This window comes from Necator americanus, chromosome V, assembly GCF_031761385.1.
Source record: "Necator americanus strain Aroian chromosome V, whole genome shotgun sequence".
Taxonomy (NCBI): Eukaryota; Metazoa; Nematoda; class Chromadorea; order Rhabditida; family Ancylostomatidae; genus Necator; species Necator americanus.
Window position 1 is genome coordinate 6,200,548 of NC_087375.1, and position 18,938 is coordinate 6,219,485.

General features: G+C 36.7%; 2 protein-coding genes across 3 annotated transcripts; one reads left to right on the forward strand and one right to left on the reverse strand.

Annotated features, from left to right (window-relative positions):
* Positions 1-1,416: 1,416 nt before the first annotated feature.
* On the forward strand, positions 1,417-3,722 carry RB195_013059 (uncharacterized protein; the record flags this gene model as incomplete). The annotated part of the gene is made up of 2 exons (XM_064202706.1): positions 1,417-1,724; positions 3,692-3,722. 2 exons carry the CDS (start codon positions 1,417-1,419, stop codon positions 3,720-3,722), a joined length of 339 nt encoding a protein of 112 aa, XP_064058587.1.
* Positions 3,723-10,116: 6,394 nt separating this feature from the next.
* Positions 10,117-18,745, reverse strand: RB195_013060 (uncharacterized protein; the record flags this gene model as incomplete). Of its 2 annotated transcripts, XM_064202708.1 has the most annotated exons (10): positions 10,117-10,203; positions 10,533-10,596; positions 13,838-13,922; positions 14,511-14,659; positions 17,535-17,566; positions 17,895-17,916; positions 17,979-17,995; positions 18,092-18,183; positions 18,325-18,423; positions 18,661-18,745. In XM_064202708.1, 10 exons carry the CDS (start codon positions 18,743-18,745, stop codon positions 10,117-10,119), a joined length of 732 nt encoding a protein of 243 aa, XP_064058588.1. The 2 variants fall into 2 exon arrangements, with proteins under 2 accessions (XP_064058588.1, XP_064058589.1); XM_064202707.1 differs by lacking the exons at positions 10,117-10,203; positions 10,533-10,596; positions 13,838-13,922; positions 14,511-14,659; positions 17,535-17,566 and having other exon boundaries at positions 17,897-17,995.
* Between the last annotated feature and the right edge of the window lie 193 nt (positions 18,746-18,938).

Consider the following 18,938-nt stretch of genomic DNA (forward strand, 5'->3'; position numbering starts at 1 on the left):
AACGTTTCTCGCAGGAATCGAGGCCGTTTCTCACGCCGTTGTTCAGGACGATTAGAGAAATTGAGCGTGACCATGCTTGTACTCGTAATTTACAATCCCAACTCTATATTGCCTATGAAAAATGTAAATATCGGGAATTTCATGGTACGCTACCTTTAAAACAAGAGGGAAGGAATCGCTACGGCAAAATCCAAGCAAAGTTCGGACTTTTGCGCTGTTACCTGTATCGCGTGAAACTGGAGCTAAGTAATGTACTTAATCTTCATCCATGATTACTACTTCTATACATATCTCAAGGATAAGATCTCAAACAGGAAAAAGGTTCCTTGAAATGTGTTGGAGAAGCGTTCGCGATACATTCGAAGATTTCTTTGTACTGCCACCTCATAGAGGTGACGTTTTCTCCGTATCTCATACTCGTATCTCTTCGACATAAAAAGCCAGATGGGTAGCGCTTATGCGCCATCTAGCTCTTGCTTTTAGTCATATTCTAAAGATTAATCCAGGATCTTTCCTCTACTAAGCATTTCCATGAGACACTCTCCTTTCTGTGCTGAGCTGTTTTGACAGAAATTTCCATCCATTCCAATTTCTGGCTTTTCGAAACTCTACCGGCATTCCAATTCCGCCCAGTATCGATATCTTCAATGGATTTTTTTCTCCCATGATTCACATTCCTTCAATCAATTTTCTCTCAATGACTCATGAGATTGAAGAAGCTGCAACCACGCTCCTGATCCTTCATCGATCATCGATCCAAACATTAATCATTCTCATTCAGCGAACAGATCGAAAACAACGATGATCCTATTTATGGAATGACGATATCCGATCGGCGAAAATACCATCGTATCCGATGGTCACATGCTCACACGTACGTTGAACCGGTCTCGGTTCATTCGAAAACTGTGTGCAGACGACACATGTCTATACCGCCGAAAACCAAGTTGACCTTGATGAGGATAGCCCGACAAATTTGCACAGCTGTATCTCTCTGACCGTGACGATGTCATGACGGGTTGGCCGAGAAAAAAATACTCTGCCTACGATAAGAAACCCTTTGGAAATTTAGATTTTTAAAAATTGGAACATACAAGTATAGCAATTGTTAGCAAAGTTAAAAAAATCGGTTGAATTCGGTCAAATTACCCACTTCAATATACAATTTTCCCATAACAACAAAAAACAAAAGACTTCTCTTTTTATTTTAATAATTCGTAGGACCTCTTGTTGTAATTTTACAGTGTTGCAGTCACTCAAAATAGGTCAAAAAATCTTAGGAATATTTTTTTTATGAATAGATTACTATCTCTCGTTGTACACTATGTCCAGCATTATGTAGAACTGCACTGTCACTGAAATCCTGCTAAAATTTTCGTGTACAGTACACTGTAAGGTCAGGATGCACCCATATAGATGAATGAAGCCGTTCCAATAGTAGCTCTGCAAAATTCCCAGAATTTTTCGAATATTTGTCCTTCTCTATCGATTTTTCAAAAAACGCTGGACCGCCTCGGGGGAGATCGCCACCGAGCCGAACTGATGTGTTCACGGTTTTGCACGGATAGAGCAGCTGAGAGCGCTCAGCTGGATTTTGTCGCTCAAGGACCTTGTCAAAACGTCACTCACGAAACATGCAAACATTTCGGATGGGGATGGAAAACTTGGAAATGGACTGGAAGAGATCTTGAGCTTCGTATGTTCAGTGAAGAGAGACCATCTAAGTAAGCATTTAAGTAATTATTGTTAATATTGATTATTCTGACTTGTACTTGCGAGTAACCATTCCGTGTGGAGCATTAAAATTCTCCCTTTAGGACTAATAAAGGATGGATTGCTACAGCAGTACTTCTTTTAGAGTTAGTTCGATATTAGCGCGCCAAATTCAAAATTTTGCCACATTGCAACGATCGTGAATTCATTCAAGGTGATCACAACAACAAAAGTCAGTAGGAACGATTAGGCGCGAATTAATATCATCTTATAATAATAATAATAGTAATAATAATAATGACATCAAATATAATATCTCATATCCAATATCTTAGACTTATCTATGCGTAATCTTTAAAAGTTGCTTCGCTTAGGCAAAATATGGACTCTGACGCCGGCTTTTTGAGTTCTCCGTTATAGAGTGTGACGGATTCGAAAGGACATATGCTCCATGCAGTTCTTACCGTCGCTGCTTAGCATTCCATAGCATACGGTGACGACATCACGGCGCCGTTTGCTTACTTACACTAGCGGATCATCTTCCTTGATGTTCAAAAAGAACATCTGATAAGGGACCATCTAGAAAATGTTTTACTAATAAAAGTGCGAGCAGTTGCCTTCGTCTTACGTGATCATCCAAAAAGAACTTGGAACTATAACCGGTAGAGCTTTTTCCAGCTTTTCGTAGAAAATTCTCAAAGAAAAAGTAAGCGATGAGAGAATAATCAGCAAGAAATCTACGTCGAACGATATCATTCAGCAATTTAGGGCAATCCTATTGGTAACCGCCGTTAATTTGTCCCGAAACTTACGGAGAACAGCTTCCTAGCAAATGTTTTCGTACTAGAAGGGAGCAAAACGAGAGACTTTTCTTTTGTACCCAGCAAATTTATTTGTAACTCATCCAGGGCTTTCACGCAATCCTTAGAGAGTTCTAAGAAGGCCCAGGAGAGTAATTGTTTCCAATTGGCGAAGGATGTACTTCCGAAAAAAAAAACCATATGTTAAACAATAAAAAGAATTTGAAGATAGAAAAAATTGTTGTAAATGTTAGCATTCGTAGTATTTTTTTTGAAGAATGGAAATTTCTAACAAAAAAAAAAAACGTCATCAATGCATCAAAAATTGCGTAGATCCGTAATTAGTATGCTCAAGTGAATCGTTCGTGCTGTTGTGACGTTGTTTATTTATCTACGTCACATCGCTTAACGAAGAATGTGATCTGCTTAGATGAGTGGAACTTCCTGGTCACATTGTACATAGTTAAAGCTGCTTTCAAGAAGCGGGTTTTCACGTACGGGGGTTGAGCGCTGAATGTTTACAGATATCAAGGAAGTTAGCAGTGTTCTAGAGGATTTTTGGAGAGGAGAGGGAGTTCGAAACAGCAAGGAATTGTATTTTTTTTTTCTAAACAGTGAAAAGAAAAGAAAGAAAAGAGGAGAAGATACGCTTACTCACATTATTATTTGACTTTAATACTATTTGTTTATTTGTTTGTTCTATTCATTTGTTTATAAACCCCATTCTTACTACAAAAATGGATAATAAATTGAAATTTGTTCCAGAACGCATACTTCCCGAGGGAAAATCGAGTGACATCAAATCAATTATTAAAGATAAGACAAAAAAGCGTGAACTATAAGAGCTCTAATTAAATTGCGATCATAAAAACTCCCATTAAACATTGAATATCGTAAAACCTTCCATTAAACATCGAACATCGTGCCAAGGATTCTAATGCTACGTTTCTCACAAGGGAATAGAAAATAAGCTCAATTTTCTTGATTATAATTTTCCTGGAAAGAGCGTAGGCGCATAAATAACCGTAATTGATTTAATTACGGTGTATATGCAAGAGAAAGTGAGAATTTTCATCTTCGTTCTCACGTTACACAAATTGTAAAACAAAATAAATGAACTAATAAGAATAACAATGAATAAGTAAACATGAAATCAACCTTTCACTTTTTGCTTCCAGAAAAAAGCGATTCGGAAGTAGCACAAGATAAGGTACCAAATCACACGCATTCCTGTTAGTTACAGAAAAAAAGGATATTTGTCAGGTAAGAAAGGTTATAGATAATTTTCTGGATAATTATATAGAAATGACTAACGGCAGCAAAGGTTGAAAGAGCTGCAATGTCAAGAAACCGCCGCGTCTTTCGTGAAAAATATACTGCCACACTATTTCTCTTTCATTTTTGCTAATTCCTCTGTTTAAAATATACTATATACTTTAGAAAAAACCGCTGAACATATTTTTTTTCTTTTCCGAAAATAACGACTGATCAGTTTTCTGTTGTCCTTTCAGAATAATTTACTCATTTCCAAAAGGATTTATTTAGCTTTATTTATTTATTTTTAGTACCTAGTTAGAACTGCAGAATGCAATACATATTAAAGCAATTGATATAATAGCAGAAGTCTGTTGCACGTAATAATCCAATTAGAAATGTTTTGTTCTGAATCTTGTTGCTATAATAGACATAGACATATAACAGACAATGTTGTTTTCGAAAACATCATATTTCTTTAGTTGCACGGGTATGCGATTGCAGAAGAGAAAAAAAGATACACAACGAACGGCTCACACCGTCTAAAAGGTAATAAAATATATATTTTGTTAGCCAACACTTACCCTTAGCTGTTCTACTCAATGAATCAGAAAAAACCGGACCAACAAAAAAAAAAGAAAAAAAAGACGGAATAAAATTGCTGTAAAAGGACGCATTCATGTGATCCGTAGATCATAGGATATTCTAGAAAAAAACTAGGCTAAATCACAGGATAGAAACACATAGACGTCGAAGAACAACACATTCATTGTTTATTCGTGAATGTCATGTTTTTTATTTAGCGACGGATTGGAATCGTCGCAATTTCGTGTGTTGCCACTCAAGATTGAAAATTTTTAATTTGATTGTTCAATTGTTTCAATAATAATGAAAATAATACGTAATTTAAATTTAATTTTTTTTTAACTTTAATGACTGAATTATTCGTTTCAGCCGGAAAATAAATGAACTGGTGAACTGGTATTATTACAATTACCATTGTTGCTGTCATTATTGCTACTATTAATATTATTAATATTATTGCCATTATTATTGCTATCATTGTTACTAATATCCTTACTACTACAGCTATTACTATTACAATCACTATTATTATTATTATTATTATATTATTATTATTATTACTAGTTTCATTATTAGTAATAGAATGAGTATTAGTATTATACTACATAGTATTAATATTAAAATTAATATTATTATACATTACAATATATATTATTGGTAGGGTAGAGAGCGTTAAGTTATAAGCAAGAAACTTGCTCAGTCTACACTACATACATACACGTGACACTACCTTTAAAATTACCGAATAATCTATGAAATCGCAAATCGATTTTTTCGAATGGAACACTATTGAATCATTTGAATGAATAGTTTTTAGTATTCATTATTTGCAGTTTGGATCAACAAAAGAATTTAATCAATTTAGAATCAAAAGGAATCAATTTAGAACATCAAACGCATATCTCCTTAGCTACTAGAATTGAAAGTTTGTGACGTGTCCTCTATTTAGAGGATAATCCTTAACAACTTTCAGTTAATGTTGCCAGAGCAGCCAAGGTGAGAAAAAAAAGAATGATTTCTGTTATTTGAATGTTTCATTTTTTTCCTCAATCAAATCCTTGACGATTTCTGCAAAATATTGTTTTCTTTGCAGGTATGCGGCACTATGCAGTTAATAGTTTCGCACTTCAACGCTCAATGTTTACCAGCTGCAAGCCGCTCTTCTTCACAAAGTGTTAGTGTCGTTTCGTTAGGCACGCACGTGGAACCATCGCATATGTACGAAGAAAACTAGAGATGCTGCTTGCTGCGTCGATTCCCGTATTTGTTGTTGTTGTTGTTTACGCAAACGATAATATATTATGACTTATTTGTATGTGTGTATGTATTTTCAGTTCCCCTGAATTAGGTACGGGGGTGAGCAACAAAATAATCAATCAACTTTTTTGAATTATTCACATTCGAATATCAAAGGAAGATTATTTATTGAGTCCGTTGACGAGGTAAAAATACCGTAATTACTACGTAAACTATGTGTGCCACGCGTAGTAGTAGATAAGTAGATAATCCAGAGGTATCGATGGAGGGATCAGTAATGAATTGTTACGTGTTAGGTCATTAAACACCATAATAATACACCGTCATAGTCTAGACATATAAATGCATACATCCATAAATATCTAGGATTTTTTCAGAGTTTATACTCCCTCAACAGCAAAGTGTGAAACGTATGTAGCTTGTAGCGTCATTTGTGAGCACGATTAATGTTATTGACGAAAAATAAAGAGGAAATTTTTTTCAAACAAAATAGAAAAGGTATAATGTATCACATAGAGATTTTAACTTATTTAAGTTTTTATTTTGAAGTAATAAAATATCGCATTTTATATTTTCTATATTTGGATCTATTCTGTTCATCAACCCACTCATATTACATTTGCATATTCTACATGTATTGTATAAGATATATATATATATATATATTCCATAAAATATTCCTAATTTAAAAAATAATATTCAAATGAAGGAAACAGAAACAAATCAATCAACAAAACAAATAAGCTGTGGCTAGTACTCAAATGACTCACAAACCCTTGGATTTCTTAGGCTGCAACGAGAATTACTCAAAATTAGAATCTATAACATTTTTCTGATATTTTCAATGCTAAAAAAAAACTTACTATCAAAGTCAATTCTGGAATATTTGGTTAATTTACACTATGTACATACTGAACTAGATGTCGCACATACTCTTAAGTACTGTTAATCTTTAATGTGTTTGGTTCTGGTTGATGGAAAATCTTATCTCCAGAAAAAAACGCAAAAGGCAAGTTTTTCAACGAAGAAAAAAAAACAAGGTTCTGGTAAAAATTGCAATTTTATTTGTTAAAAAAAAGTTGCTTACAGCTGCTTTTTCGTCATATACATATGTAACTGGCGCTTTCCATTATAATACATAGTACTATAATAATACTATAATTATAGACAATTTATGCGTAAAAATACGCTATGATAGCAGTCGTATGTAGATGCCGATAATCAAAACTAATAAAAAAAAACTAATATAATCGAAACTAATAGAAAGTAATAAGAATAATAATTGTTGTTTTTTTTTGTTTCTTTTTGGTGCACTATTTGTGTATGCGAATAAATAAATAATATTAGCAATATAACCATTTAAAAAAACAATTTTAAAAACCCCCTCTAAGGATAGCGTAAAAATTCAAAACACACTATATTTTATCGTGCATAGAAGACCACTATAATCAAATTCAACGCTATTCATTTCTGGATGAATTTATGTATTTATTCAGCTTGTACGAATTCCTATTCAAAATCGTTTCGTCCGTTTGCTTTCGTTGCTTTTACACACCGCTATAAAATACATTCAACACAACATTTGATGGAATTGGGAGAGATTCCGAGGCCACTATCAGGACGTTACGAAAGGCAGGGAATCCTAATTCCGATTCTGAGACTGAATCATAGCACTCTTTTGAAATAAGATTTTAAGGGTGAAGTGAAACGAGGAAATGATAATGAATACTTCTCAGTTTCCTTTTTCCCAGAAAAATTGAGAGATTCCTTGTGCATCTATCTGTAAGAAACAGAATTGAACACTGGTAGTATTCTCTAAGAAAAGTTGTAATCACCAATCCAACGATTTTCTCCTTTTCCGAGGTGGTAAAGACTTGTTAGCGGTCGTTGTTTTGGGATCATACAGAAATTTTAATTATTATGAGGGGAAAAGGATCTCCCATGAGGAATTCTCACTTTTTGTAGCAGGAGAACCACTTGTCAACCTAAAAGGACCCAAATTCGCTGTATGAAATTTTCGGCAAAATTCCAATGAGTTCTTTCCTGCTTTTGTTTTATGGCACTTTTATGTTTTCAAATAATAGTTCAATATCTGAGATTTTATGTCTTGACCTCCTCAATATTTCACTACCAATTAGTCAATTGCTGTTATAAAAATAATTAGTAAATAATTGCAGTGAAAAAGAAAAGTACATAGTTCCTGTAATTCCATATTCTATGGCCCTTGAGCGAGGAAATTCCTTGTAATAGCGTTATAAAGGATAAAGTGTCTGGCTTTAATTAATCCGCTTGGGATTCTCGAACGCGTTTACTTTAAGCGAAAATCGTGTTAAGCTTATTCAACGACTTACGGGGACTACTCGATGTGTTACGTCAGTACTTTTATCCTCTCAAACAAGTCTGAGCACCAATTTATTGACCGCAAGGGAAGAAAGGCTTAGTTGGCACTAGAGCGATTTCGAACCATCGATCGATCGGATGCAGACACAACAGAACCTGATCACGAATGCGTCACCTCTTTGCATAGAAAATAATTGAAATCTAATGTGCCTCACAGATTGCTATGTGAAAAACTTTTAATATGTTTCTAGAACTGAGGTGACGACACTTACGTCTTCTTCAGAAATCTGAAAACGCGGTGTCGATTTATTTGCTAGTTATATCACCAAACGTATTATTCGCCCGCCCTATTCAGAGAATCATCTTTAGTAATTTTCAGTTAATCTTGCCAGAGCAGCCACGGACAAAAAAAAAGATGTTTCGTGGTCAAAATATCGAAACTTCGGCACTTTCAGGACTCTGAAGAAGATATTAATGTCAAGCAGGAAAGGAAATAAAAAAAAAGTCCCACCTAACAACCTGTGCGGAACAGTATATTTCAATTTTTATCAGTTGCTATTATAAACATATTTCTAATTTTCACATCTTTCATTAAAAACTAACCCTTGCATTCTTGAGTGTTCAAACACCGCCCCACTTCTCCAAAAAATCAAAATCCAGAAAATTACTAATCAACTGTTCTTCTAACACAAACTCTGTTACCGTAATAGTCTAGTTTAGTCATCGTAAAAACATTCTCATCGAAATTCTCGGCCACCTCCGCCTTCTATTCCCGTAAACGTTTCTGAGTGGGCGTCGTAGCAGCAAAAGAAAAAAGAAATGTTCACGAATTCTCAAATTAACTGCACAAGTGATGAAAACTTCGCCAATCGGATAGGAGAGTGGTTTTCCGGCCAAGCGCTAAATATTTAAAAATAATTACCACGGAAACAGATCTGCACTCGAATATTCTGCGCTTTCACTGAAAAATAACGTGTACCACTACGGAATGGAATTGAATTGATCCTTCAAACTTGTTCTTTTCAAATGTAAAAGTTTTGAATATAAGAAACTGTTTCATTCAGTGTGATTTCAAGGTAAAAAGAAAAGAAGAACAAAAAAAAGAACAATTTTCACTCGCAGATCATCACAAATCTCAAAGAACACACAACGAACGTCATTTCGTTCGCCATTGCGACAACGAAACGAGGACAGAAAAAAACGTTAATGGTGCCCATGTTCGTCAAAATGTCACCGTAACCGAAATTTCACATTAATAATAATCTCCATTATTTCCGTCTAGAAAAAAGAATGAGACGTGCAGCCACACTATGTGACCTTTTCGTATCCAGGCGGATACAGGAATAGCTTTATAGATCTAAAGATGAGATTTTCCAAAACGAAACCAATCGCACGTCGTCCAATTGCAAGAAAAACACTGGTGCTATAGATTTTACGGATGAATAAGAAAAAAACATTTTAGGTAGAAAATATCAGGTTTTGAGCGTTGCTTATGCGAACAGTTGGAATAAGAACAATGAAAATAGTACGGTAATTCGCGTTCGGCATTATAATTTACATTATGAAAACTGCGAAGGTATTCCTTGCCTAATACACACGTGGCACAATGGGACCCTTTGAATTATGTCTGCAAACATCACAAAGAATTTAGGAATCTATACCACCAGCTATTATATATTTCATAACTGTCCTATAATTCTATATTCAATTGTTATAGCTATAAACCTCATCATAAGAGAAAGACAAAAATGCTAAAATGATATAAAATATATGATGTCGTGATACATAATGTAATATATAGTTCGCTTGTAGTTGAGAATTATTTTGTTATTGTCATAAAATGTCAATTCTAGTTAATTTCTATGTTTATCAGGAACAGCTCCATATATGTGTCCCTAAGGGGTTTAATGAAGCACAAAGTTCTGAATGGTTTACTTTGTTTTCTTGAGAAAAAGGAAAAAAAGCAGACGATGAGAGGAAGAGCGAGAGAGAAAGAGCAGTAGACTCAAAGAATGGGAGATGCGGTGAGAGAGATGAAGACGATGAATGTACACTGGGACCCTGATAAACGAAAGCTGAACGAGGTTTCCAGAACAATTTGGTGATCACTTGACAGTGTACCACAACGAAAATCTACAGCCGAATAAAAACGAAGGGAAAACGACTTCTATGCTATTTTCATTTTCTTATAGTTGTCCGGATGTTCCCGAGTTTTCATCTCAAAAACGTTCTGTACGTTTCGGTCACCGCAAAACTAAAAATCAAACAATGACAAGAGGAGGAAACCAGTTGATTTCTTTGAGGATTTCTTTGAATGGTTTAATGTGTGCGGAGCAGGTGAAAATCGAAGCGATTATTGGAAAGAACACAAGAAATTGTTCTTCCTCGTAAACTTGTAAACGTAAACTCGCAACTTCTTTCATACGGATTATTCCCAAATTCATAAGGATTTGAGGTTTAACCGTTAACGTTCTCCGCTATAGTGAATCTAGTAAATTCACGTTTCTCCAACAAAAACAACAGATTAACTAATTAACAAAAATTATAACTGAATAGACTTGCAACATCCACAAATCACAGTACCTGGATAGGAGGCGGTCTTGAAAGCTTGCCATTGGTCGTCACGGCGTTAGTTTCGTTCAGACCCCTGTGAAATTTTGATGGAATATATTTTTCTACTTAGCTATGCAAAATGTGTTAGTTGTAAGAAAAAAAAAACTGTTGAAACTTTGCTCCTCCGTAAATCGATTTACACTTCTTTTTTTGTTTACACAGTAAGAATAACTGTAGTTGTGTGCAACGACTGCAAACGGTCTGGTTTCGTGCAGCGAGCTATTCATCCTAATTGAGCGGTGGACAACGAACGGGTTCCCGACGACATCGAGTACGAACTTTGACCACAATAGATGTGAATCACAACAAGGACCGGCAGTAATTGAGTTAGATAGGAATAGATTCGTTTTTCTTCTCTTTCAAGCATGAGGGACCGTTTCTATACGTATTCAGTAGAATCGTCTTCTTTAGGAATGTTATCCCAGAAAAAAACGGCAAAGTTAAACAGAGGAATTGAATCGAAAATTGCTTGCAAAAAAGCATGCATGGCGCAGATTATAATCGCTCCGGGACCTAGTCGCTTTTTGCAGAGACATTTCCAGAAACATAATACTTTCGTATCGTGACCCATTGTATCGTCCGTAACCTATAAACGTTACATCTGCTGGCTACGGGCTCAGAATCTCCGTAGCTTAAAGGCATCACCCCACGAATCTGATGTGGTGCAGATTTCAGGTGGAGTATTCGTATACGGGATGGGAGACTACGGAGAGGGGGGTGAGTCCGTCCATTTCTTCCTAATTGCCGTACAAAACGGCCCGAAAGATACGGCTTCATTCGTTTTGGCGCACCATTTTGTACAAGAGGTTCGATTGGAGCGCGCCAGTCTTGTGCGGCGCCGCATCTTCCGGGCCGTTTTTTACAGCAATTAGCAAGAAATGGACGGAATCACCTCCCTCTCCGTAGTCTCCCATCTCGTAAACGAATACTCCACCCGAAATCTGCACCACCTCAGATTCGTGGGGTGATGCCTTTAAGAAGAAACTTCATGGGAATTACATTCTTAATAGTTATCCCAGCAGTGGTCAAACCTCCTAGAAGGGCCGGCACAAGATGAATCTGACGTGGAGAGGGATTCCGTGGGAAAAGCTAGTAGTGGGATTCTAGACTCCGGTATCCGGAGTTGTTCCGCTCATCTCTCCCTAATCGTCGTGAAAAAAAACGGCGTTGGAATCGCTTTAGTTCCTACGAGATACACTGGAACGCTTCCCTATGTACAAGCTCAGGTCGCCTCCGCAGCCTATTCATTGGTTTCACATGAATAACCTAGTGAGGAGACATAACTGATCTTCGACCGACCGCTCGCTCGGGAATGCGCCGCGTGTACAAAGGTGGCGCGTTGGGACTGAAATCGTTGTAAAAAAAAAAACGTCGTCTTCCACACCATTTTTTTTCAAAGATTAGGGAGAGGTGAGCGGAACCACGCTGGATTCCTCAATCTACCATCTCATCTCTAGCTTTTCCCGCGGATTCCCCCACCATGTCAGATTGGTGGTATACTCCTTTTAAGGAGAATCTTCATAAGCCTTCACGCCTTTAATATTTATCTCAGCAGTGGTCAAAACTCCTGAAAGGTATGCTTAATGGGTTTTGGTTAAGTTTAGAGAGAAAAGTTAACATTCACAAGAATCAAATCGTTTTAATCTACAGAATAAACAGGTCAAGCAACCAGCTCCAGTAAGCTCCGACTCCATTTTATCACAAGAAAAAAAAGACGAGACAAAAAAAGAGACAAACACCAATAGATAACCCTTTAGTGGATGCCTTGATAAGAAGTTCAACTAACCAATCCTCTTGGGGACCTGGATTGTAATTTCGGATAATCTTGCTACCAACCCCAAAAAAAACTACGTGAGGCCTAAAGAGCAAAAGACTCTACTCTAGAGCTTGTTGATTCGATACAAAGCGTTCAAAATCCGAGACGAAACCATTTCCCCTCACCTTTTGTGTAGGTGAAAAATTCGGCATTCAATCACATGTACTTTTCTCTCCGTGATGTAACAGAACTCCAAAAATCAAAGAGTCAAAACAGCGAATGTAAAGTGTACTGGTTTGACTTCATAAGAAATGTTTGCCTTCGAATGTCACAAAATTCCATTCCTCTAAGAAATGATGTATGATGGGTAAAGGACACATTAAGAAAACGTGTGAATGTCACAGAAGAAACTTTGCATCATGATTTATAAAAGAAAAGCGTTGGGGTTTTCCATCCGAATCTAAGTACACTGTGACTTCAAAAACAAAAATTATCAAAATAGTCTCGAAAAATGAAAAATAATGGAGGAACAGCGTACAGAAGAACGATGTCACACTAACAATTAATCAAAAATTAACTGCAAGAAAGGAAGGAGTAATGCTTCGTTGCATGAAGAGGGATTTTACTCAAAATTTTTGCATAAGTGTAATGAAATTTGCAGCACAATTTATGTAGTTTAAACGTTTATTTGCCTTTATCTACCACTCTTAATTCTTTTCCGATCAATCATCAATCGATAATTTTTATTGATGAGCCACACGTCTGGTATATAGGGATCTAGGATAGTCTAATTAAGATCTTAGAAGCTGAAAACTTCAAAGAAGAGTCACTGCGTCTTGTCTTGCTTTGAACGACTAAAGATATCGATAGACAGAGGCTAAGATATTGTTCTCCATTGGTACTGATCTCCTGCAGTGATCGATACTAATGTGAATACACCATTTATTGAAATTTCACTTCAATGAATGAAAAATTTGTTTAAAAAATGTGTTGCACGCGCCGCAAGACTTTTTCCCACACCAAAATAGAAGTTTTCAATCCTGATACTTAAGGATGCTTAGGAATGCTTAAGTAGACTAAAAAGACGAAATGTCACCACTTATACATATTCCATCATATATATTTTGCCAAAATATACACTTTAATACTGCAAAAAAGTGAAAAACCTCAGGTTCTACGAACTTCTGGTCATTGACATCCACCGAAAATTATGCGCAGAGCACATAGAAGTACCAAAACCATGTTTCAGATGCTCTTTTACTCCAAACTTTTAACTTTACGGATACAAATTCCTGCCTACCAGTAAAATTCCACAAACATCTGTATCATTGGATGAATTTTAAACGAAACCGAAGGAGCTGACAAATGAAAAACAATTACTCAGCTTACTCTGTTACTACCGCATAGCAGCAATTGAATTACTCCCACTTCAAGAAAAGAAACCGAATAACCAGCCAAACACTCAGAAACAAGGAACTACTAAAAATAGCAGCTTGATAGAGTTTTAAATATTCCATACCTGGTTGCGTGATTTTTTCTCGAAAATTCTGTCAACAGATAGCGGCTGTCACAGAAAATCAAAGTACAGACATTTTGATTTCTGCCTGAATACGTTTGAAAATAGTTGATTAATGTAAAATAACACCAAAGGTGACATTATTAGCAGAAAACAACAAGACAGAAGTGCTACGTGTGTGAATGAATGTGAACGGATTTTCTAATCAAGAAAGAATAAACTTTGATGTAGATTTTCTAATCAAGAGAGAATAAACTTTGATGTAGAAACACAACGTAGACACAAAAACACACAATTCAATGGAGAACGATAGAACCGTCACCTGGCGAAAATTCCAGAAACTCAGATGATGACGTGCTTGCAGGCTTACATGTTCTAACATGTTCTTACTTGTTTCAGAGATATCAGGTAAGAACAAGTACAAGTATAGATCAGGTTCTCCCCCCAGGCTCCAACCCCTATAGATCCCCGGCAACGTTCTTACCTGACATCTCCTGAACACGTAAAAACATGTTAGAACATGTAAGCCCACAAGCACATCATCATCTGAGTTTCTGGAACTTTCGCAAGTTTTTGTGTTTGTGAATCCTATACGTTTTTCAGTACAGTAGTTGACGCCAGAAGGGAAACGAACATAAATTGCATTGTACCTATACGAATTCGCAATGGGACCTACCTATAACGTCGTACAAATAGCTCTTCTTACAAGCAGAGTTAAAGGCAGCATTCCATAAAAGTAACGAAGAAGAAGAAGTTGAGACCTGTCTCCACGGTAAGATAGTGTTAGGGAATGGGTATCGCTGTGTAGGATCGATACCATTTGATCTACACACAAAATCAGGCAGCTACGGGTCACAGAGCGATAAAAGTGGCAAAAAAGAACATTCGTTGTCGAGAAGCACTCAACCCCGCCATCCGTTGAAAGGTTTCTTTTATGAATCAAAAACGTCCCAACGTCTTCCTTGCTGATTTTTTTTTTTCTTTCCTGAAGTAAATAGAACGCATTTCCCACCACAATCATTTCCTTTGTTGGCCTCTTATCTGTGCCCTTCAAGTGGTTTCAATAAGCTTCCACGCCGTTTTGGTGCCATGTGTTCGATAATCCTCACTTCAAGATTTTTTTAAATCATTTTTTTTATTTTAATTTTTTTTTCACCGGTTTCCCTAAGTTTCGCTAACGTAAGTTCCATTGCACATCAAGTGCTCAATCTCCTGTGCTACCCTATTGGTGTGCAGTGTCAGGAAAACGCCTTGAAGCTTGATAAGACCACTTGGAAGGCTTAGATAAGAGGGCATAGTGGAAACGGTTCTGATGTGAAATGCGTAATACTGGCTCACGAAACAGAAATATCGCCATGGAGGCGTTTTGGATTCCTAAAAGAAACACTTCAATGAATGAGTGCGTGCGGATAACGGATGAGTTCTTGCCATTTGTCCTGCTCAATAACCTTCAACTGCCTGATATTGTGTGTGTAGATCAATTATTATGTTCTTGCTGGTGATTTTACGCAGATTTTACCCATTCGTTGGTACACTGGGCAGCGATATGTGCGTGCTACCAACGGCCGCACATCCAGTGCTAGACTAGTTTGAAGGCATCACCCGACGAATCTGAGGTGGGACGGATCTCAGATGGAGTATTCGTATACAGGACAGTAGATTATGGAGAGGGGATGATTCCGTCCATTTCTTCCTAATTGCCGTAAAATCGGCCCGGAAGATGAAGCGCCTGCACAAGTCTGGCGCGCTCCAGTCCAACTCCTTGCAGAAAATAGCGCGCCGGAACGCCTGAAGCCGTATCTTCCGGGCCGTTTTTTACGGTAATTAGGAAGATGTGGACAGAATCATCCACCTCTTCATAATCTACTATCCCGTATACACCGAATATTCCACCTGAAATCCGTATCACCTCAGATTCGTGGAATGATGCCTTTAAAAGTATTACATGGCTTCCGTTTTCAATACCTTGAATGATTTTCGAAGCATTGACTCAGGGCAGTGTGGTATTCGATGGAATAAACGTAAGATTTAACCAACCCCTACATAGACCTTCGAAGACAATGAAAAAGCCTAAACGTCATTCTGATAATGGTCCCATCTAAAACCCAAGTAGGCACACTAATAGAAAATATAGACAGTGACATGCCGATATTCCAAGATGTGAAAACGCTTCAATGTAATCTACATCCTAACACTTCCTGTTCGAAAAGAGATCCGGAAATGGTTATTTTCATGATTACCTGCTTTTAAATTGTATTTGATGTGAACTCGACCACAACTTTAAATTTATATTCTGGAGAAGATGAGAGGATTAACGATAGAGTGCACAGAAAAATATTATAAAAAATACAATTTCTACATTATCGGTGACCTATTGGTATGCCTAGAAGACTGCCGGAGAAGTACTTCTCGGAGGAACTTTTAAATCTTGCCTTTCCGTTTTAGAAAACAGGACTGCGTCGGCTCCGCTGCAATTATTTAGAAGACACAGCAAAAACTTCAAATCTTACAGATTCTTAAGAATAATCCCCGGCCATTTAAGCCTTATCCATCCAACTCCATGTTAGATTTTATGAAAAGGTGATACTGCAAACTTTGCGAGGTACTTAGGTGCTGAACTTTCAGCTCATTACGCAACTTAACCAAAGTGTAGGTATTTATCCACTTACCGGTAAAAAATTGAAGAAATACGCCATCACTCCTGTAATAGTTTAGTTCTTTGCAATCTAATAACTAAGTACCATACCTCAATCTTAGAGGATCTTAGAAATAAATACCTAAAAGTGTAGTTTCTAGAAAAAATAGACCTTCTTAACGGTTAGTTTGCAGAACTATCTATTCCCTACTATCCAGAAGAACTATATTTTCGTTGCAAAATGCTTTTTTTTTTAAAAAAGCCCGCATCTTTTCATCTATTTTTCAGTCAGTTCCCGCGCTCATCCAGGAAACAATATAATAGCCGTATATTAATCATATACCTTTTTGATCTTTCTATTATACTTAAGAGACTAGCTTTTCACAGCGACACTACGTCAAAGACTTTATCGCTAAGATTTTCAGGAATGCATGAGATAAGACCGCTTTCTTTGAAAACGTTCTGCTCATTGCAGCTCTGTCATAAAAAAAAAGAATATAAATTCCTCAAAGATAAGCGGTGTTTGCCAACTTGTTATTGGTCGTTCAAAAGACGATTTATTCTCCATAATCAAGCCTCGTATCGTATCGATATCAAGCTTCGTATCGTATCGATATGAGGCTTCATTATGGAGAATAAATCGTCTTTTTGAACTACCAAAAAAAGTTGGCGAACACCCTCTATCTGTGAGGAATTTATATTCAATCATAATCTCGTATCGATTGTATAGACGTTTACGTACACTATAAGCTCAGATAAGTTCTAGCAAAAACTGACTGCAGTACTGCAGTAAACGACCCTACTAGTAATCTACTGGTAAAGCCAACTAATAGGCACTAAGTTGGACTGTAAAAAAATAAACAACAAATGACAGATAAGAAACACAGTTCTCTTAATCATGATTTCTGCCAGATTTGAAAGGAACGTATTTATTTACACATAGTGAGAATAAGGACATCACAGTATTACCTTCGTAATTCTTCAACTTCAAACTTAACAATACTATACAAGACAACATTCGATAGATTATTCTAATGGGTTTTTCAGCATCTTTCGTACTCTCACCTCACTCTGCATGCATGAGGTTTGGACACAGCCTAAATATAATTATCAAATTTAGGTATAGCAGGAGTTTTTACTGAAATTAAAAGTCAACACGAGATTTAACCACATCTACATATAATCCTTGTCATGGTTTCGTTATTTTGATCAAGCACCCCTCCAATCGTTTCACTCCGTACCGTTTCGCAGCAGAACACAACGGTCTGTTAGTGCAGCAAGCAGCGAAACAAAAACCATAACAAAGATAATAACACTAATATGGTCGGCCCTTCAATCAAATTTTGGATAACTCTCACAATGTACTCTGTCTTTTTCAGATTGGACCAATTAGTGATAATTTGAAGAATAAAATGTGGAGCATACCTCTAGACATTTCGTGACACAACTGAAATCGGACCATCGAGATATTTTGCGAGGGCATGGAGTTTAGCACGAACAAGACCTAACTGACAATTCTTTGACGCCTGCAAAAAAGACACTCAGGCAAATATAGCGGATGAATGCTTGTCGCAATGCTAATAACATAGTCTAGTAAAAAATGAAGTCTTAAAATCTTAAACCTTAAGGGCTAAGAGCATATTAGCCACTCGAGTTGCAGCCATGACACCATCATCGCATATGATCGTGGCTTCCTTCAGGTCTTCTCTGCCACCTACGGAATGAAAAGGAGAAGTATTTGAAAATCTTCAGGAACAAACCAAATAAAAAGCTACAAAACTAGCGTTACAACACAAACAAGGCAAAATAAGTCATATAAAGTTATATAAGAACAAACTCAAGAAAATAAGGTCACCTTTCTTGTCAAACGATTCCCATATGTTGGAGATCAGTGCAGCTGATACATTTGCATGATCTTTACTATCACCGTAACCGCTGTAAGCGAGAAGAAGCCCTGAACACATTTTATAGCTATAACTCTTCAGCACCAAACTAAAAAATTTCGGTCTAACGACCACCACCAAAAAAAAATCCCGCAGATTCCCACTAGCGTATAACTAATATAACTCCGAACATTCAAATTCAGATTGAAAACTAAGATAGACAGGACAAAAAGCACCCGGATTAGTATCGGCTATACAAATTTCCCTTTCAAAAAGGACTAAGCACAAGAACTAACAGACCAACAAACCTTCTCGATTGAACAACAAAGCACCCGATACTTCGGCCGTATTTGCTTGGCCAAGTACTTCAACCAGTGCTTTTTGGCGCAACATCTAAACAAACATTTGGAAATTAAATGAAAAATTAGGGTTTGGAAAAATGTGATTGGACTAAATGAAACAATTTTTCCTGCGAAGAGTACGAAAGCAGATACAGTTGTTCAGTGGAACATAATCTATCAATAATTCATAGCCAAATTTTGCACATTTTATTTACAACAAAATAAATAACAAAGGCCCCAATAAA